At 44.0% G+C, this 21597-nt stretch overlaps 1 protein-coding gene and 1 non-coding gene across 4 annotated transcripts in view; one reads left to right on the top strand and one right to left on the bottom strand.

Annotated features, from left to right (window-relative positions):
• Window positions 1–1103: 1103 nt before the first annotated feature.
• Window positions 1104–21597, bottom strand: part of LOC139567716 (rab11 family-interacting protein 4A-like) — an 87892-nt gene continuing 67398 nt past the window's right edge. For 2 of the 3 annotated variants that reach the window (XM_071389148.1, XM_071389151.1), the window contains 11 exons: window positions 20210–20344; window positions 18303–18338; window positions 12715–12814; window positions 12265–12368; window positions 10328–10468; window positions 9869–9950; window positions 8233–8370; window positions 7774–7932; window positions 6501–6587; window positions 5834–5977; window positions 1104–5530 (listed from right to left, as the gene is read on the bottom strand). In XM_071389148.1, coding sequence (XP_071245249.1) covers window positions 5411–5530; window positions 5834–5977; window positions 6501–6587; window positions 7774–7932; window positions 8233–8370; window positions 9869–9950; window positions 10328–10468; window positions 12265–12368; window positions 12715–12814; window positions 18303–18338; window positions 20210–20344 — 1246 coding nt within the window. In that variant the 3' untranslated portion in view covers window positions 1104–5410. The remainder of the gene's footprint in view (window positions 5531–5833; window positions 5978–6500; window positions 6588–7773; window positions 7933–8232; window positions 8371–9868; window positions 9951–10327; window positions 10469–12264; window positions 12369–12714; window positions 12815–18302; window positions 18339–20209; window positions 20345–21597) is intronic. The other variant, XM_071389149.1, reaches the window with a different exon arrangement.
• Window positions 3717–3769, top strand: LOC139568984 (U7 small nuclear RNA). Its single transcript, XR_011673821.1, has one exon. It is a non-coding gene; the product is annotated as a U7 small nuclear RNA (small nuclear RNA).

The raw sequence follows: 21597 nt of genomic DNA, 5'->3' as shown, positions 1-21597 counted from the left end.
CTGTTCAAAAGTATTGTAGATCTCCTGCACCAAAAAAATAACAGTACGGGCAACTATTTCGGTCCAAGTCAAGCACTGCTAATAACGTCTGACACCTTTGCAAAATAAATGTTTGTTCACAGCATCATTCTACAAAATCCCTGCCGTTAGATAGAGAAAGCTTGCACTATCGATTTCACCTTGCTGTGCTGCCACAAATTTTGTCGAGGCAAGTCCTCCTTCACAAATAATTAAACTGACAACATGGAATACAACAATAGGCTAGCTACATTTAACAACAAAATACTGCATGCACATTTCTTTTTTTTACGTTGCTAAATGAAAAGTCTTCCGGTTGCTAATAGATTGACTCTTCGATAGTTAGCTAACGTCGATTGCTGGCTAAAAAACTCACTTTATTCCAGCATCAAATAGCATATCATTTTTCCCTTTTCATGTAAACTCAACAGCCCAATTTAACTACATAAACTTGGGTTTCAGAATGGGTAATTATAAAAAGAAAATCAAGGTAAGGTAAATTGCTAGCCAATTAACCAATTCATCGTACACGTACCTCCCGTGGGCTTCGAATGCAGTGTATGACGTCAAGCGCACGGTGGAGTCTCTGTTCTGACATCCACGTGGGTTACTGCTTGGTTTATTATTTTGTACTGATTCGTTTTTTTTTCTCAATCCAACAGTATGTATTCTCTGTAGGACAACTTATTGAATCATGCACATAATACAAGTTTTAGTTCCCCATTCCACCATCATAATATTGAATCAATTGACAGTATGAATCAGGGGTTTGATGTATGTGTTGAAGTACACTGAACTATATAATTTCCATCTCTTTGAGAATTCTCTGGGTCCCACAAGTCATTTCTCAGGAATGTGAGATTTAAGTCAGCATAGATAGAGGATCCACATCAGGCACACTGCAGATAGAGAGTTATGTCTATACAGGAAATCCCACATTAGGACCACATTTTATCAATTGTAGCAAACCTATTTTACTGCATTTCTGAATCAATGGCAAACATTATTATTCCTAAAACAGAACAGAATATTCCTTTGATCATACTGTAAGAAGTTGACATTTTCATTTATGAAATTAGCATTCATCAGGTTGTAATCATGCCATGGCAAATCTCTTTATTTACAGCTTAAAGTTGTTTGTACATCACAATTGCAGATAAGACCTCATATCATAAGTAGTAGCCTACTTAGTCACATACAGTACAGTGCTTCAATGTATGCGTAACAGTGGTACGTGGTAGAGAAATAGGACGACAGAAACAAGGTAACAGAAAATAAGATATCACAAGCTCAAGCCATTCTTATTGCCACAATGCCACCCCTTGTGCGCTTTAAAATACAACCTCTCAATATCTTGAAGAATAGGAGACTACATCTTTCATTGTGTTAGGAAGTATTTAGGAGCCAAAAAATGGGAAACGTTTGAGTTTATTTAAAACGTTGCAAGTGAAACTTTGTGACAGTGCTCAACAGGTGATTGGCTGTTGCACTGTCTGAAATGGGATGCCATTGATCAACATCTCCTCAAACGATAGGAGGGCTTCTACATGAGGACGAAGTCAACGCTCAATTTGAAGACATTTCTCAATTTAATTTAAATTTGTGTGAAGTGAATCTTTCAAGGTTGTAGAAGTAAACCTTGTAGTGCCAGGTTGGTATGGTATAGAGAAAAGTAATATTGCTTACCAGTTTATTTAGTGTATAGGAAGACAGGGGGAAACCATATCAACATACTTTGAAAGGACACAGAAACCAAAGCAACCTGAAAAGCAATGGACACTGCATTCATAGAGAGTTTTTTCTTTATCTGTGTTAACCTAAATATTCCCCCAATGCTCATCTGTTTTTAAATAAAAAAAACATTGTGCTGTGCCTCCCAAGTGGTGCAGCGGTCTAAGGCACTGCATCGTAGTGCTTGAGGCATCACTACAGACCCGGGTTCCATCCCAGGCTGTGTCTCAGCCAGACGTGACCGGGTGACCCATGAGCTGGCACACAATTGGCCAAGCTTCGTCTGGGTTAGGGGAGGGTATGGCCAGCAGGGTTGTCCTTGTCACATCGCGCTCTAGCTACTCCTGTGGCGGGCCGGGGGCATACACACTGACTTCGGTTGCCAGTTGTACAGTGTTTCCTGCAACACATTGGTGCGGCTGGCTTCCGGGTTAAGCAAGCAGTGTGTCAAGAAGCAGTGCGGCTTGGGAGGGTCATGTTTCGGAGGACTGGCTCTCGATCTTTGCCTCTCCCGAGTCCGTACGGGAGTTACAGCAATGAGACAAGACTGTAACTACCAATTGGGGAGAAAAAGGGGTAAAAAGTAAAACAAACAAAAAAATACAAAATAAACCTGTGCTGTAATAGTTTTATAAACTAGAGTTGATTACCTGGCCATTTCCTGATAGGACTGTATAAAATAGTATTTTTGTGGTCTCATCTGTAAAAGTGTGGTGAGTGGCACAATACAAATCCTGTACAACATTTACAAGTCATGAACATCGTTCAGACACAGATTTTAAAGCAACAGTAAAAATATTCATTATTACGTTGTCTAAACAACATAGCTATATTAAGAAAAATAATAATAGATAACTGTGTTTTAAAGGCACGAATACCAGAAAATGTGAGAACATGCAAAAAGAAGAAAAAACGACATATTTTTGTGCAAGGAAGCAAAATGTACGTTTAGAGCAATTTAATTTACAGCAGGTTATCCCCTTTGCCTATCAACGTCCTCTCGAATACAGTAGTACAGCAAAGGCCTACTGTATGACATTTGAAAACTGTCTCAACAAAATGTAGATTTGTACACAAAAACCCATTAGGTTTTAACAGAGAGAATGTTAGCTACGTGAGACATTCATGATATTTACAGTATACTAGCCAAAGGGCAAACACTACCCATATACTCTGTATAGACTCCAGTATGATTGCTATTCCAGTCTTATTAGTACCAAACTCTAGTCTACAGTAAGTGAACTTCTGATGAATATACTGCAGTATACTACAGTATCTTATATAGATATGATAGGGATGATTCAATGAGCCACACTGACATGGCTTAACACCCAGAGGAAATTCATAAAACACATTGAGATGTGGAATAACATAGAGATAAATACTGTATCTATCTCTATGCAGAATGCATTAAGCATTCTGTACATTCACATCCATTGGGTTACATTCATGTGCTTGTACATTGTTATGCTGTTGACTTGACAGCCCTGTGTGCTGGCAGGGTTAGTCTCTTGTTCAGTGTGGATATAGGGAGAGTGGAGTGGCAGTGTCCGACACAGAAATATAAAGCATATAGGCTAGTTGGCTAATACCCACATAAAAAAATACTACAGTATACTATAAAATACTAAAGTACTTACTATAGAATTCTATAGTAAACTGTAGTATACTATACTACACACAGTAGTATCCCTCGATCATGTGTACAGTAGTACTATATAATGTTATAGTATACTATAGTAAATATTGTAGTATTAGCCATAAAAAAGCACTGTCGTAAATACTACAGTATCTTATTTGCATATAACCTGCCCATTCCCCTCCCCCATATCGCAATTTGTGCCACCCTTAAGTGAGAAACCTACATGCCAAGTATAGACCATATAGTGTGTTCTCTACAGGTTATAGAAAAGAGCAGAAGCACTGAACAATCTGTTTGAACCCCAGTCTTACCTACAGGTTATGGAAAATGTGCTCTTTTAGTATTTCTCCAGTAGGTTTCCTGAAGGAGAAAGCCTCCATTTCTATGTCAAAGATAATAAAACAAAAACACTGTAGTAAATACTACAGTAAATACAACAAACTGCAAAAACAATACATTATTACTATAGTATATACTACAGTTTTCTATTATTACAGTATTTATACTTTAGTTAACTGTAAATACTACAGTATGATACAGTATACTACAGTAAATACTACAATAAATGCTACAGTATTCACTGCAGTGTTTTTGCGGACTCCGTAAGTCAGCAAAAAAGTCATCAAAAACACTACAGTGAATACTATAGTATTTATTCCATAGTATACTATAGTTTTTTTTGTGTGGGCAGCTATAGCAGCTTAATGCAATGGGACATCCTTCATAGCAGATATCCCAGGTCTAACCAACTTATTTAGACAGACTTACTACAGAATGTCTGAGTAGAAAATAATGAATGGGAACCTGTGATTAAGAGGAATTGGCATCCTCAAATTCTCAACCAGCCAATTAACAACTCACTGTGTGAGTTAAGAATTTACTATATGGATTTATCATAGAGTATTACTCTACACAGATCATACTGTACCGTCATCTCAGAGTTCCCTAGGAAGGCATTCTTCTCTTATCTTCCTCTGTACTGTACTGACCGATACACTTCACCTGTTCCTTCTTTGACTTCACTAAGCCATTCCATCCTCCTGAAAGCATTCCATCACACCAAGTTCTGCTGCCTCTCATTATCACTTTACATGACTGATATCTTCTTCAGTCAACGCCAATATCTTTTGACATCAAGATGCTTGTACAATATTTTCTCGCTCCTTCTCTCCCTCCTTTCGTCTCTTTCTGTCACTCTTCTTACTCACAGAAACACGTGCTGCTTTCCTTTCTTCATCAACGTGCCTCTGCCCACATACCGGTCTTCACCGATCAAACACAGATCAACTTTAAGGAAACAGTGGGGATAGGGTTGTCTGGAAGCTAAAGATCTCTGTGTGGCTATCTGCCAGTCTCTCTCTGTTCCTTTATTCCCCAATGGCTACAACACACGCTGTTGCAGATGAATAGATTTTTGTTCACATTGTTTCTACATACACCACTAGAGTACGTATATCCAGTGTTCAACAACCAGTAATGCCCTACATATTCAAAGCACCTGCCCAGTATAATTATTTTTCCCAGTAATAATTAGTCTCGATTGTGTTTTAGACTAAAGATGAGGCTGTGAGGAAACAATAGAGAACATAGAAGAAAGTGCATGAAGGAGTATGAGGGAGATACCAACATCTGTTGATGAGTCACAGAATAGAACAGAAGTATGACGGTGAAGTACCAAAACTCCCTTTACTAGTCAACACAGAAAATCCACTATAGCTCCAGTCGCTGAGAGAAAACAGGGTCGTATTCATTAGGCCACACCGTAGCAAAACGTTTCGCAACAGAACACAAAAACAAGTGTTTCTAATTGGACAAGTCCCGGTAGTACCTCCCAGTTTCAGTCTGTTTTCTTCTGTTTTGTGCCTAATGAATACACCCAAGTTCACAGTTCCACTCCTGGGGCAGCAGGGGGCAATGATGTCTAGCTGTCCCATGCCTCAGTGTGGCTAGTCTTCCTTTCCCTTTCCAATTCCCCATTCCTGGTGGGGGTTCTAGTAGTGGGTTTCTAGTAGGGGGGTTCTAGTTGGTCTTGATCTCCAAGATGGAGGGGCTGTGGTCCAGGATAGACAAAATGATCTTGTCCATGTACTGCCGCAGGCGGAAGTTGATCTCCTCCTGCTCCTTGAGGGCCTCCATCAACTGTGGAGAAATATCATCAGATATGGTGGTGCCATTATCTGGTTATACCAGCTAACCCTGATGTCATGCAGAATGAAACTCTTCAGGTCTTAGGCAAGGTTACTCAACAGACGAGCGTGGTCACCATACCATCAGAACGGTTACACCAGCAATACATTATTTTATGACAGTAATGTAACCTACTGCACGCCTAAGAACCTGATCACATACATGCCTACTGTCTAAATTCCATGTCAATAGGTTTACTCTTGCAGGGTTACTCCGAAATGATCAAATGATTAGCATTATGAATGAAAAACTCACGTCGTCACGTGAGGCGTTGTCTATCTCAGCAGCCAGCGACTGGGCCTTGGTCTGGGTGGCAAACAGGTTCTTGGCCTCATACAGGCTCAGACTGAGGATCTGACCATTCAGGTCGTCGTTCTGTTCTCTCAGTTTCAGGTTCTCCTGTTGGGTGGAGGGGGGAGTGAAGGAAAGGGGGAGGGACATAGAGGGGAGGGTGGGAGTTTGGGAGAGAGAAGAGGGAGGGGGAAGTAGAGGTAAAGAGGAGGGAAGGAAAGAGAGAGAGAGAGATGAGTATCATAGCTTGATTTGACAGACTGAAGCGATGGGTTTAGAGGGAGTCCACAGCTTGATGAGATTCATCTCAATTCTCCAAGCGCCCCACTTCATCCACACTGTGTCAGTAGGCAAGGCCTGTTAGATTAGACTACTGAAGCCTCACACAAATACACCCACGACAAACCATCTCTCGATTTCAACAGCAGCCGACACAGCACACCACATCTACAGTAACACCTACAGGACAGGACACGGGTTATTATGTTTATCACGGTGTTATGGCACAAACTGCGCCCTGTGTCGACAAGGGGTGAAGCTCTATAGGCGCTGTATGGTGATGATATTAGCTGTGGTTAATGGGAGGGGTCAAAGGTTAAAGCTCACAATAAACAACAGTGGGTTTGTTTACCGTCTGACCGTGACGGAGGCGTGCCCCAGCGGATACTACGAGGTGGCGGAGGTCAGAGGTCAGAGGAAAGTCCTGCGAGACAAACCGCTGGACACACAGAGGAGGAGCAAAGAGGAGCACAGGGAGACATGAGAGGGAAGAGACTCATTCATCCCTGTTTGGAATACTATCACATCAGCTAGCTGATCTGCATTCTCTTTTGAACCCTTTCTCAAATATGAAACAGTGCCATTATAAAAGAACAGATATGAAAAAGTAACCTATGAGTGTTTTAAATATGGAGTTTCAGATAAGCACCATTTGATCTAAAAGTGTTGAGAAAAGAGAAAAAGGGTATCACATATCTGCCTAACACCAATTAGAGATGTTTCTCTTCCAGCCTTGTAGTTTAAACTTTGAATCAAAGCCTGTGACTGCAGAAAATGGTTTACTTGTCTATGTGTCTGTGTAGTCTGGGTACCAGACTTTTTAGCTAACATTCCACTCCTGTCATTTGCCAAATGTAACAGCTGAGCAGAGACGGCAACCAGGCAAGTGTGAGAGAGAGAAAAAAAAGAGAGAGATAGAGAGCAAGACAGATCCAGATGAAAGCTGCAGGCAAGGCGAGGCACTGTGATTACTCTCCTAGCGTTACTGTCAGTTTGACAGAGTGTACTGACCGAAGGCAAGAAAGAAGCCTACAGTAGAATATCAAATCTTTACACATGAATATACCGCAATACTGCATGTCTCAGCATTAGAGCCTCTGCCTTGTCTGAGAGGACATCTTAGAAACACTTTCATCTTGATCTCTTATCTCATGTTTATACTAGGTCCGATGCTCGTAACAAGGATGGGGAACATTAACAATATAATTTCACTGCCCTTGACAGACAGATATCACTGGTATTCACTACCTAGAAATGGCACACTATCTAAGAAGTCGAAAGGACAACACTTACAGTAGATAAGACGCACTGTAGATAGATATTACTAGTGTATGCCATTCTCTATGTTGAGACTACTCCCAGCATTAGACTATCACAGGAAACACTGTTAACTCGCACACCAGCATATAGTGGTGGCATATACAAACACATACAGTATACTTAGAGGTGGAATTGAGAGGGAACGTGTGTAAAAAAAAACAAAAAAAACATTTTGTGTAAAAGATTGTTTTTGAGCCCCACCTGTTTGAGTCTCTTGCCCAATGAAATCCTAGCAAATACCCCAAAAGAGGAAGTAACAATGCATTCAATTAGAGTTAGCATTAGCCACTAGCTCTCAAGCCCACCTGTTTGAGTCTCTTGACCTCGTGCTCCAGCTCCATCTCTCTGGTCTTGGCGTTGAACTCCGTCAGCCCAGAGGAGGAGCTGCGGCCGCGGCCAGGCTTCTCTGTCTCCAGCTTGAACAGCTGCAGGTGCTCCAGCTCCCGACGAAGGTCCTCAATCAACTGCAGGAGAGGGACACAACCAGGGACGATATGTGGTAGCTGTCGTGAAGACTGTTTAGTATAAAGAGTACCTGGGATAGCCACGTAGACCAGTCTGATGCAGTGGGCAGACTGGTTTATGTGCAAATGTATTCTATACAAACATTCAGCTACTAGAGACTTCAGAGGAGTGGGAGAGGCATCATGAGCTTTCGTTTCACACTACATGTAAAAGGGTGTATAAGTGTGTGTACACGCAAGTATAAGTGTGTGTGTGTGTGTGCGCGTGTGTCCCTGTGTGTGTGTTATCCCTCCTCCCACCTCCTGCATAGCCTCCCTCTCCTTCTGGAACTCGTGTCTGTTCTGCCTCAGCTTGTCCATCATCTTCCTGTAGAGGTCCATCTCATCCTTCAGCCTCAGACTGGTGTCCTCCAGCTTGTATGTCATACTCTGCTTCTCCTGACAACACACACATATAGACACATTGAAATACATGTGAAGATACACACAGAATAAAGCATGGATCGTTTTCAAACGTATGCCTGATTCACAATACAGGCCAAAGCCAAGACCATCTGTTCTGGGCTGGACTGGTTACGCATCCACTATAGTTGCTGGAACCGTGCTGGGAGGGACAATGTGAATAGAAAAGCCCCAAGCCAGCACAGTGCAGTTTGGGGCGGCCCTATAAGCCAAGTAGAACAACTTAGGGAGAGGCAAAATAATACAACAAGCTGGAGAGAGTGGAGTCACTCAATCTCAAAACTGACCCCGATTACCCAATAACCTCTGCTCTACCCCCAACCTCCAGAGTAGCTCATCAAAATAAAAGTCACATGGTGTTCACACAATAAAGGTCCCACAGTATGAATAAGGCATTAGGATGTATGCGGTAAGCAAGAACACAGTCAGTCTAATAATGCACAGTGAATATTCCTGTAAGAAGAAGCATTAGGACACATACCTTAAAATTAACTATAATTTTAATGAATTTACAGTACTATACATAGTGCAAATACTGCAAAAAAAATTCTAACGCAAAAACAGCTATTCATAAAAATATTCTTTACAGCTGGCAATGAAATGTTGCCTGGCTCCCCAAACTCCTTGCTCCCTCCAAACGCTACGCCCACTGACATTATGACTGTAACGAACTGCAAAAATCACTGAAGCTGGAGACTCATATCTCCCTCACTAGCTTTAAGCACCAGCTGTCAGAGCAGCTCAAAGATCACTGCACCTGAGTCTGGATCTGAGTCCCTCCCGACGATTTTTAGAACGGAACAACATTCTAGCCACTGTGATTGGTTCCAGAAACCAATGGGTTGGGCCAGAGACAGAATACACATGGGTAAAGCGGAGGTTTGAAAATTCGTCATTGGCTTTGATATAATCAAATCGCTGATGACTTTGTTTTGTACAACGCCCCTCATTTTGACGTCACCACAAATTACTTTAACAATGGCAGTCTCAGACGGAAGTATGAGGTGAACGATAGAGCAGCGAAATAATTCCGTTTGAGTCGTCAGGCAACCTGAAGTGTATAGTATAGTAATTAGTTAGTGTGACTGTCTGTTAGGAGTTCACACAATCAAATGATCATGCAGACCAGTAATGCCAACTCCCTTGCATGTTTTCACCAGGCAGGCTAGAAGTAGAGGTGTTGATATGAGCCCAGCTGTAGCCTTCACACCTCCAAACGTGTGTGTGTGTGTGTGTGTGTGTGTGTGTGTGTGTGTGTGTGTGTGTGTGTGTGTGTGTGTGTGTGTGTGTGTGAGACTGTGGCAATTGGTCACATGCTGTTGATGGGAGGGTGTTGATGTTTTGTAACCAGTTATCGAGGTCTCTGTCTGTGTAGAGATAGTAGTACTGGAGTTGCATGAGTGAGAGCATGTGTTTGTACTAAATGTAGCCTACTGTGTCTCTGAGGATGATATGTGAGCAAGCACGCACATACCTCGTCCAGTTTCTCTGTCTGAGACTTCAGTCTGCACATGTTCACCGATATATCCCCGTTCTCCTCCTCTAGCTGTTGGACTCTGTAGGGGAAGAAGAGGAAACACATTATGATAATTCATCTATGTTTAATATGTCAGATACTGGATTCAGTATCTAGCTCAAGGCCTAATCTATGGTATCTACCTAGCGCTATGGACTACACTCTTAGAAGAATGGGTTCTTAGGATGTCCCCATAGGAGAACCCTTTTTGGTTTCAGGTAGAACACTTTTGGGTTCCATGTAGAACCCTCTGTGGAAATTATTCTACATGGAACCCAAAGGGTTCTCCTATGGGGACAGCCCAAAAAACATTTTAGGTTATAGATAGCACCTTTGTGTACACGAATACATGTAAATATGAGTATCTACGATGCAGTGTATAAATGATTGAAGTAAGTGTGTTTGTGTGTGTGTTACCGGTTGTGTAGCAGCTCTAGCTCAGTGTTCTTGTCTCTCTCCATCTTGCTGTAGGCCTCACGGTGTCGTCTCTGCTCCTCCTCTGTGTTCTGCTCTGCCCGCGCCTCCTGGTCCTTCAACTGCTCCTCCAACTCGTGGATCCTGTGAGTGACACACACACGCACACACATACAGAAACATTAGCATAAATGAGATATGCAAAAAGAAATGCTCACACACACATAGAGTGGGGAGAACAAGTATTTGATACACTGCCGATTTTGCAAGTTTTCCTACTTACAAAGCATGTAGAGGTCTGTAATTTTTCCCAAAAAAAATCAGAAAATCACATTGTATGATTTTTAAGTAAATAATTTGCATTTTATTGCATGACATAAGTATTTGATACATCAGAAAAGCAGAACTTAATATTTGGTACAGAAACCTTTGTGTGCAATTACAGAGATCATACGTTTCCTGTAGTTCTTGACCAGGTTTGCACACACTGCAGCAGGGATTTTGACCCACTCCTCCATACAGACCTTCTCCAGATCCTTCAGGTTTCGGGGCTGTCGCTGGGCAATACGGACTTTCAGCTCCCTCCAAAGATTTTCTATTGGGTTCAGGTCTGGAGACTGGCTAGGCCACTCCAGGACCTTGAGATGCTTCTTACGGAGCCACTCCTTAGTTGCCCTGGCTGTGTGTTTCGGGTCGTTGTCATGCTGGAAGAACCAGCCACGACCCATCTTCAATGCTCTTACTGAGGGAAGGAGGTTGTTGGCCAAGATCTCGCGATACATGGCCCCATCCATCCTCCCCTCAATACGGTGCAGTCGTCCTGTCCCCTTTGCAGAAAAGCATCCCCAAAGAATGATGTTTCCACCTCCATGCTTCACGGTTGGGATGGTGTTCTTAGGGTTGTACTCATCCTTCTTCTTCCTCCAAACACGGCGAGTGGAGTTTAGACCAAAAAGCTCTATTTTTGTCTCATCAGAACACATGACCTTCTCCCATTCCTCCTCTGGATCATCCAGATGGTCATTGGCAAACTTCAGACGGGCCTGGACATGCGCTGGCTTGAGCAGGGGGACCTTGCGTGCGCTGCAGGATTTTAATCCATGACGGCATGGTGTGTTACTAATGGTTTTCTTTGAGACTGTGGTCCCAGCTCTCTTCAGGTCATTGACCAGGTCCTGCCGTGTAGTTCTGGGCTGATCCCTCACCTTCCTCATGATCATTGATGCCCCACGAGGTGAGATCTTGCATGGAGCCCCAGACCGAGGGTGATTGACCGTCATCTTGAACTTCTTCCATTTTCTAATAATTGCGCCAACAGTTGTTGCCTTCTCACCAAGCTGCTTGCCTATTGTCCTGTAGCCCATCCCAGCCTTGTGCAGGTCTACAATTGTATCCCTGATGTCCTTACACAGCTCTCTGGTCTTGGCCATTGTGGAGAGGTTGGAGTCTGTTTGATTGAGTGTGTGGACAGGTGTCTTTTATACAGGTAACGAGTTCAAACAGGTGCAGTTAATACAGGTAATGAGTGAAGAACAGGAGGGCTTCTTAAAGAAAAACTAACAGGTCTGTGAGAGCCGGAATTCTTACTGGTTGGTAGGTGATCAAATACTTATGTCATGCAATAAAATGCAAATTATTTACTTAAAAATCAGACAATGTGATTTTCTGGATTTTTGTTTTAGATTCCGTCTCTCACAGTTGAAGTGTACCTATGATAAAAATTACAGACCTCTACATGCTTTGTAAGTAGGAAAACCTGCAAAATCGGCAGTGTATCAAATACTTGTTCTCCCCACTGTATATATATATATTTAAGAATGAATGTGTGTGTGTGTGCATTCCTACATGTGTTTGTGTATATCTACGTGTGTGTGTCTGTGTGTGTGTGTGTGTGTGTGCGTGGGTGGGTGGGCATGCATGTGTGTGTGTAAACCTCCTACCTGTGAACCAGCTGTGTGTTCTCCTGCTTCAGCTTGGACTTGAGATCTCCGTTCATCAGCGTGTCATTCTCCAACTCTGCTACCTTCTTCTCTAGGTAACTCACCTGTGTGTGGGAGAGAGAGAGAGAGAGAGAGAGAGAGAAGGGTGGGGTGGGGGTGAGGTGAGAGAGGGCGAGAGAGAGTGAAAGAGAGAGAGGGTAAGATATGTTATATCATTCATTCATCCAATGTCCTTACTTCAGCCAGCACAATCAGCAACAAGCTCTGCCAGAGCCATTCAGCTCGGTTCACAGCAGAACACCTCTTGACAGTAGCAGCCAATGCAATCAATTTCACAATTAGTATCCCATCAATTTTCACGGCAATGGAATGGTCACAGATAGAGACAGACACGATAAATGGTAGTCCCTTCCATAGAATTAAACAGAACACAATGTATCTCTACGGTACCTTCTCAGTGAGGTCGATGTCACAGGAGTCGATGCTGTCTCGGAACAGGTCCTCCGTGCTGCCGTTGCTGCTGCTGAAGTTACTGGTGTGGAGGAGCTGCCTGCAGACAGAGAGAGAGGAAGAGAGAGGAAGAGGCTGTTATACAAGACTTGAAGAAAAAACAATAAAATCTCTCCCAACTGTGGTAGTCCTAGAGCTATCCTTTTTTAGCTTCACCCTATAGGGCATCAATCTGAGCTTTACTGCTGAACCATAATGCCACTGTGTGTGTGTGTGTCCACTCCTGCAGAGAGAATGCTGCAGGATAGGATGTAAAAGGGACTATAAGCAAAAGGGCTGTGCCAGTGGGGGAGCTGATCATATTGCATAGAGTTCAGACACACACACACATGCACACATCACACACTATTACACTACAAAGACACACAGTCATGCATGCCCATATGTACACACACACACACGCGCACACTCACACACACAGTGGCATTCAAACTGCCACCACAACATCTAGCCCCACTCTAACTAATGGAATGGCTTCACACCAGCCTCCATTACAGAGACTATTCATCAAGGAGGGGGAGAAAGGGAGCGAAAGAGTAAGGGAGGAGAGGAGTAGAGGTAGGGAAGGGAAGAGAGAGAGGAGATGAGAGGAGGAGAGGTAAAGAGGAAAGGAAAGGGAGAGAGGAGGAGTGGTAGAGTAGAAGAGAGGGAGAGAGTAGAGAGGGAGAGAGTAGTGGAGAGGTAGAGAGTAGAAGAGAGGGAGAGAGTAGAAGAGAGGAGAGAGTAGAGAGAGGGAGAGAGTAGAAGTGAGGGTGAGAGTAGAGAGAGGAGAGAGTAGGAGAGGGAGAGAGTAGAAGAGAGGGAGAGAGTAGTGGAGAGGTAGAGAGTAGAAGAGAGGGAGAGAGAGAGTAGAAGAGAGGAGAGAGTAGAGAGAGGAGAGAGTAGAAGAGAGGGAGAGAGTAGAGAGAGGGAGAGAGTAGAAGAGAGGGAGAGAGTAGTAGAGGGGGAGAGAGTAGAAGATAGGGTGAGAGTAGAGAGAGGAGAGAGTAGGAGAGGGAGAGAGTAGAAGAGAGGGAGAGAGTAGAGGAGAGGGCGAGAGTAGAAGAGAGGGTGAGAGTAGAGAGAGGAGAGAGTAGGAGAAGGAGAGAGTAGAAGAGAGGGAGAGAGTAGAAGAGAGGGAGAGAGTAGAGGAGAGGTAGAGAGTAGAAGAGAGGGAGAGAGTAGAAGAGAGGAGAGTAGAGAGAGGAGAGAGTAGAAGAGAGGGAGAGAGTAGAAGAGGGAGAGAGTAGAAGAGGGAGAGAGTAGAAGAGAGGGAGAGAGTAGAGAGGGAGATAGTAGTAGAGAGGGAGAGAGTAGAAGAGAGAGCGAGAGTAGAAGAGAGAGCGAGAGTAGAGAGAGGAGAGAGTAGGAGAGGGAGAGAGTAGGAGAGGGAGAGAGTAGAGTAGAGGAGAGGGCGAGAGTAGAAGAGAGGGCGAGAGTAGAAGAGAGGGCGAGAGTAGAGAGAGGAGAGAGTAGGAAAGGGCGAGAGTAGAAGAGAGGGCGAGAGTAGAGAGAGGGGAGAGTAGGAGAGGGAGAGAGTAGAGGAGAGGTAGAGAGTAGAGGAGAGGTAGAGAGAGGAGAGAGTAGAAGATCGCGAGAGAGTAGAAGATAGGGAGAGAGTAGAAGAGAGGGAGAGAGTAGAAGAGAGGGAGAGAGTAGAGAGAGGGAGAGAGTAGAAGAGGGAGAGAGAGGAGAAGAGAGGGCGAGAGTAGAGAGAGGAGAGAGTAGGAGAGGGAGAGAGTAGGAGAGGGAGAGAGTAGAGGAGAGGGCGAGAGTAGAGGAGAGGGAGAGAGTAGAGAGAGGGAGAGAGTAGTAGAGCGGGAGAGAGTAGAGAGAGGGAGAGAGTAGTAGAGAGGGAGAGAGTAGAAGAGAGGGAGAGAGTAGAGAGAGGGAGAGAGTAGAGGAGAGGTAGAGAGTAGAAGAGAGGGAGAGAGTAGAAGAGAGGAGAGTAGAGAGAGGAGAGAGTAGAAGAGAGGGAGAGAGTAGAAGAGAGGGCGAGAGTAGAGAGAGGGAGAGAGTAGAAGAGGGAGAGAGTAGAAGAGAGGGAGAGAGTAGAGAGGGAGATAGTAGTAGAGAGGGAGAGAGTAGGAGAGGGAGAGAGTAGAGTAGAGGAGAGGGCGAGAGTAGAAGAGAGGGCGAGAGTAGAAGAGAGGGCGAGAGTAGAAGAGAGAGTGAGAGTAGAGAGAGGAGAGAGTAGGAGAGGGAGAGAGTAGGAGAGGGAGAGAGTAGAGTAGAGGAGAGGGCGAGAGTAGAAGAGAGGGCGAGAGTAGAAGAGAGGGCGAGAGTAGAAGAGAGGGCGAGAGTAGGAAAGGGAGAGAGTAGAAGAGAGGGAGAGAGTAGAGGAGAGGTAGAGAGTAGAAGAGAGGAGAGAGGAGAGAGACGGAGAGAGTCGTAGAAAGGGCGAGAGCAGAGTAGTAGAAAGGGAGAGAGTAGAGAGAGGGAGAGAGTAGAAGAGAGGGCGAGAGTAGATAGAGTAGGAGAGAGAGAGAGTAGAGGAGAGGGCGAGAGTAGAGGAGAGGGTGAGAGTAGAAGAGAGGGCGAGAGTAGAAGAGAGGGAGAGAGTAGAGAGAGGGAGAGAGTAGTAGAGCGGGAGAGAGTAGAAGAGAGTGCGAGAGTAGAAGAGAGGGAGAGAGTAGAGAGAGGAGAACATAGAAGAGAGGGAGAGAGTAGAGAGAGGGAGAGAGTAGTAGAGAGGGAGAGAGTAGAGAGAGGGAGAGAGTAGAGGAGAGGTAGAGAGTAGAGGAGAGGTAGAGAGAGGAGAGAGTAGAAGATCGCGAGAGAGTAGAAGATAGGGAGAGAGTAGAAGAGAGGGAGAGAGTAGAAGAGAGGGAGAGAGTAGAGGAGAGGTAGAGAGTAGAAGAGATGAGAGAGTAGAGAGAGGAGAAGAGAGGGCGAGAGTAGAGAGAGGAGAGAGTAGGAGAGGGAGAGAGTAGGAGAGGGAGAGAGTAGAGGAGAGGGCGAGAGTAGAGGAGAGGGAGAGAGTAGAGAGAGGGAGAGAGTAGTAGAGCGGGAGAGAGTAGAGAGAGGGAGAGAGTAGTAGAGAGGGAGAGAGTAGAAGAGAGGGAGAGAGTAGAGAGAGGAGAGAGTAGAAGAGAGGGAGAGAGTAGAGAGAGGAGAGAGTAGGAGAGGGAGAGAGTAGAGAGGGAGAGAGTAGTAGAGAGGGAGAGAGTAGAGAGAGGAGAGAGTAGGAGAGGGAGAGAGTAGAAGAGAGGGCGAGAGTAGAGAGAGGGAAAGAGTAGGAGAGAGTAGGAGAGGGAGAGAGTAGAAGAGAGGGCGAGAGTAGAGAGAGGGAAAGAGTAGGAGAGGGAGAGAGTAGAAGAGAGGGAGAGAGTAGAGGAGAGGTAGAGAGTAGAAGAGAGGGAGAGAGTAGAAGAGAGGGAGAGAGTAGAGAGAGGGAGAGAATAGTAGAGCGGGCGAGAGTAGAAGAGAGGGAGAGAGTAGAGAGAGGAGAGAATAGAAGAGAGGGAGAGAGGAGAGAGAGAGAGAGAGTAGTAGAGAGGGAGAGAGTAGAAGAGAGGTAGAGAGGAGAGAGTAGAAGAGAGGGAGAGAGTAGAGAGAGGGAGAGAGTAGTAGAGAGGGAGAGAGTAGAGAGAGGAGAGAGTAGGAGAGGGAGAGAGTAGAAGAGAGGGCGAGAGTAGAGAGAGGGAAAGAGTAGGAGAGGGAGAGAGTAGAAGAGAGGGAGAGAGTAGAGGAGAGGGAGAGAGGAGAAGAGAGGGAGAGAGTAGAAGAGAGGAGAGAGTAGAGAGGGATAGAGTAGTAGAGAGGGAGAGAGTAGAAAAAAGGGCGAGAGTAGAGAGGGAGAGAGTAGAAGAGAGGGCGAGAGTAGAGAGGAGAGAGTAGAGTAGAGGAGAGGGCGAGAGTAGAGAGGAGAGAGTAGAGTAGAGGAGAGGGAGAGAGTAGAAGAGAGGGCGAGAGTAGAGAGAGGGGAGAGTAGGAGAGGGAGAGAGTAGAGGAGAGGTAGAGAGTAGAAGAGATGAGAGAGTAGAGAGAGGAGAAGAGAGGGCGAGAGTAGAGAGAGGAGAGAGTAGGAGAGGGAGAGAGTAGAAGAGAGGGAGAGAGTAGAGGAGAGGTAGAGAGTAGAGGAGAGGTAGAGAGAGGAGAGAGTAGAAGATCGCGAGAGAGTAGAAGATAGGGAGAGAGTAGAGAGGGAGAGAGTAGAAGAGAGGGAGAGAGTAGAAGATAGGGAGAGAGTGGAAGAGAGGGAGAGAGTAGAAGAGAGGGAGAGAGTAGAAGAGAGGGAGAGAGTAGAAGATAGGGAGAGAGTAGAAGAGAGGGAGAGAGTAGAAGATAGGGAGAGAGTAGAGGACAAGAGAAAGGAAAAGAGTAGAGATGTTGGGGAGAACACTATGCACATAGATCAGTGCTGGCAGGCCAATCTCTCTTTGTCAGTTTAATTCACAGTCTAGAGGGAAGTAGGACAAAACCCTAGACACTGTACATTGACCACAATGAAAGGATATTTATATGATAGGTAAGCTATACAAAACCTTGAAAAGAGCCTATATAACTGACAATCTCTTAGAAAAAAATTAACTATTGGAACCAAGAACTGATATTGGCACAATATGGAGGGAATGTTGGAACATAACTAACAAAATTACAATTAACTAAAATGTACACTTAATCCAGTATGAACTAATGTATAGAATTTTATTAGAGGAGACAAAATTCAACAGCACAACAGCAGATTCATGTATGTCTTAAGTGTAAAACTAACAATGAATCAATCATTCTGGAAAGGTATGGGCGGAGTTGAAAGTTGGCTGTCAAAAATATTACAATGTAAATGTACTTTTAATCCGTCTGTCTGCATATTTCAAGACATGGCAAATGGGGGTGTAGTGAGATACCCAATGGGTTGGGACGATACTTTTCTCGTCAATCATCTTGAATACTTAAAAAAAAACTCGAAATCAACCAATCCTCCGTTGTTAACACAATGGAAAGGTCAAATGCTTTATTATCTAAATGTTGAAAGTGTGTGGGCGAAGGAGAGAAACAAGATGGTGCAGTTTGAGGCCATGTGGCGGAGAGTGATGCGGGCGCTTGAGATGGGGGTGTCAGCATGTGGGTCTGGGCAGGTGTGATATAGTTGATGTTTGTGTGATGTTGTCATTGGTGTAAGTATTGTAAAATAACCTATAATAATGCCTCCACTGCATTGTATACAGGTACACTTGTATGTTGAACACAGTGCCCTTGCTTCAATGTGTACAAACAAGCAGCTTCATTTGATCACCCTGTTCATCCATTTCCTTCATTTGCCCATATTTCCAGTTGCTGCAGGTTTATTTCCCTGCTGTGAGAAACTGGTCAAATTAAGATCTGTACACAGTAGTAACTGTAGTAGTAAAGTGAACACAGAAGAGGTAGAGAGGTTCAGTATACCTAAACCATTACCATATTACTTAGGAAGAATTACCTAGATAGTAGTCAAATACACTGGCTGACATAATGATCACATGACTAACGGACTGGAACAATAAGGAAATGGCCAACATACAAAAACAAACACAGTAACCACACATACATATGGAGACGTGACCGACCTGCCAAAGGCTGTGCTGGAGATTTTCCTATTGGGGCTGGAGAAAAAGAGTCAGAAAACATCCCAGTTAGTCTTTATCCTTGTCAGATGTCATGGATATGTCTAGAAACTTTTGTTTATTAGTTATAACAATGAATTATAGATAGTAAAGCTAATTGCTGTTTGATTGGTATTAAGGTAGTATTGTTAATCAGTATTTTGCACAAGAGGAGAAAGAGAGTGTGTGTTCCAAATAGCACCATGTTCCCTATAGTATATAGTGCACTACTTTTGACCAGAGCCCTATAAGCCCTGGTCAAAAGTAGTGCCCTATAAGCCCTGTTCAATAGTAGAGCCCTACAGGGAAAAGGGTGCCATTTACAACACAACCAGAGAGTATGGCATGAAGGGCATGTCAATGTTAATGAAATAACGTTCCCTGAGGGTGCTGCTGGGAACAGTAGTTTTGTGGGCTCAGCAATAGTTCTGTCTCAAAGCTTTGTGTCTGCTTCACCATTAAAGAGAGAAATCTTTCTCACACACACACACACACACAGGTGTGAGGGTACACCTTATGCACACACAAATGCATGATCGCACACACATTTATGCCATTTCAAGCATCTCCCCAGACTGACTGCATGCTGACGGGGCATCTTTTTCTGTCTCCTCCTGTCCCTCCTTCAAGGATTGATCTTGTGAAGTCTTCCATCTCTCTGCCAGCAACACTTCACTCGCAGCGACTCTGCATCATACATCTTTGCTTTAATTTATCCTTCTCCTACAATCCCTCTCTTTGTCGCTTTTTCCTTCTCTGCATGCCCATTCACCTATTTATCATTCCACGTTCTCTCACCTCCCTCCTCCCCCTCTCTCCCTCTCCTCTCTTTACTACTCCCCCTGTCTTTACTTGCTCTCCTGCAGAAGGTAGGGGTCTGACTAATTACAGTTAGCCCAGGTATTCATCTTAGTAGAGAATAATCTTTTCAGGCAGAAGAACTGCAGAGTCAGCAGAGACAGAGCAGTAGTTGAAGGGAAGACAAAACGATTCCAGAGTCCTCACCACTTCATTACATTCATTACCGAGTTCTCCAGCCTAGGGCCACTACTGCTATGGCTTACATATAGTAGGAGTGCAGGTGTGTGCTTGTCTGGGTGTGTGTGTGTGTGTGTGTGTGTCTGTATACGGGTTAGGGAGGGTTTGGCCGGTAGGGAGGGTTTGGCCGGTAGGGATATCCTTGTCTCAGTATGGAAAAAAAAAAAAAAATGTAATAAAATGTATGCACTCTACTGTAAGTCGCTCTGGTTAAGAGCGTCTGCTAAATGACTAAAATGTAAATGTAAAATATACAAGAGAGTCTATATAAGTAAGTTCTATGTGAGATGTGAGTGTTTCAGTCAGTGTGTGTTCATCAAAGAAGGTGTGGGTGTGTTAGTTTACAGAGGAAGTGATTAAATCCATAAAGATCACACAGGATAACATGTCTGAAAATAGACCGCCTACACCTCTCACTGTACACACGCTGATGATGTGGGTCGATGAATGGTGGTGACCCATTCTGACATTTGGGGATTTACGTAACAAGTTGTGTGTGTGTGTGTGTGTGTGTGTGTGGGCGGGGACAAGACATTTAAGCTCTTGGTGACATCATCAAAATAAACAGCAGGTCACTATCACAGTATTATCTAACCTATCTTACCTACAGTACAATAGTCAGTCAGGGTAAACATAGTGGACAATAGAAGTGTGTCATTTCCCTGAAATAATGACCAGGTTAATTTTCTGTGAGAACACATCTCATTCTCAGAGCCAGGAGTTTAACTGTCCACGTGATCTGACATGAAAAAATCCTGCGCCAGTTCCAGTTCCACCTATTCAGCTGGGCTCGTACGTGTAATGGTGTCGGTGGGTGTCCTGTCCTGTGTTACCTGTTGGCTTTGAGGTTCTTCAGCCTGGCCTCCAGGTCATTGAGTAGGTTGACCTTCTTACAGCACTGGGAACAGTACACATCCATCATCTCATTGTTGTACAGGTGGCGTGTCTTCCTGGGGCTCTGGCCAGCACTACACACACAGATGAAGATAAAGTGTTAGAGACAGAATATACACACACACAGTAAAATCTGATTTAAAAAACAGATACAGGCACACACATATGATAACAAATGCACTACACACAAACATACACATGGATTTTGTGTTGTAAATATGTGGTAGTAGAGTAGTGGCCTGAGGGAATACGCTTAATGTGTTATGAAATCTGTTGTGAAATGTAATGTAAATGTTAATTGTATATAACTGCCTTAATTTTGCTGGACTCCAGGAAGAGTAGCTGCTGCCATGGCAGGAACTACTGGGATCATCATAAATACAAATATACAAATACAGTAGACACACAAACACATTACATGCACGTACAAACACCCACACACACACACACACTGCTGTCTGGGTTTACTACACGTTAACATGCATTTCACATAACACACTATTTCCCATGGAAATGTACACGACCATCTACAAATATCATAAAGCACTAATCTAAACTCAGAAGTAGGACAAAAATAAGTCCATAGTAATGAGTTTAGGTACTTGATATTCGGAGCAGGACCAAGGAAGCTGAATAGTGTTGGGAGTAAATCCTCCTTCAAAACAGCTCTATAGATGAAAATTAATCAAGAGAGGCCCTGGGGGCCATATAGGCTACGTCTCCAATGGCACCCTATTCCCTTTATAGTGCACTACTTTTGACCAGGGCCAATAGGTCTCTGTTCAAAAGTAGCGCAATATGTAGGTAATAGGGTACATTGGGACACCATCATACTCAGTTCCAGTCAAGAGTAAAAACTAATGAGTTTGGTAAGTGAAGCTCTGAGAGAGGAGAGAAGCAGCCTGAAGTGGGTACACACACACACACACACACACACACACACACACACACACACACACACACACACACACACACACACACACACACACACACACACACACACACACACACACACACACACACACACACACACTGGGAGATTAAGAGGGTAACAGACTTATAGGACAGGAGGTATGAGACTTGACAGGGGCTGTTTTGTGAAAATATAACATTATGCTCTGTGGGGTTCAGTAAGTCATCATCACTTGGATCTGAAATCGTTCAAACTCTTAGCTCTGTGTGTTTGTATTTCTGGGTTGGGTGATGCTGTGCATGCATTTGTCATCTTTTGTTGCACAGTGTTATGCAGATTTCTCTAGTTTATCAGTTTGCCTTTCTGGGTCACATGATGTTTGACAGGTAATGGATCATCTTCGGGTTTGTGTTT

This window comes from Salvelinus alpinus, chromosome 2 (genome assembly GCF_045679555.1).
Source record: "Salvelinus alpinus chromosome 2, SLU_Salpinus.1, whole genome shotgun sequence".
Classification (NCBI taxonomy): Eukaryota; Metazoa; Chordata; class Actinopteri; order Salmoniformes; family Salmonidae; genus Salvelinus; species Salvelinus alpinus.
Note: the sequence above shows the minus strand (reverse complement) of the source record. Positions and strands in the feature narration are given on the sequence as shown.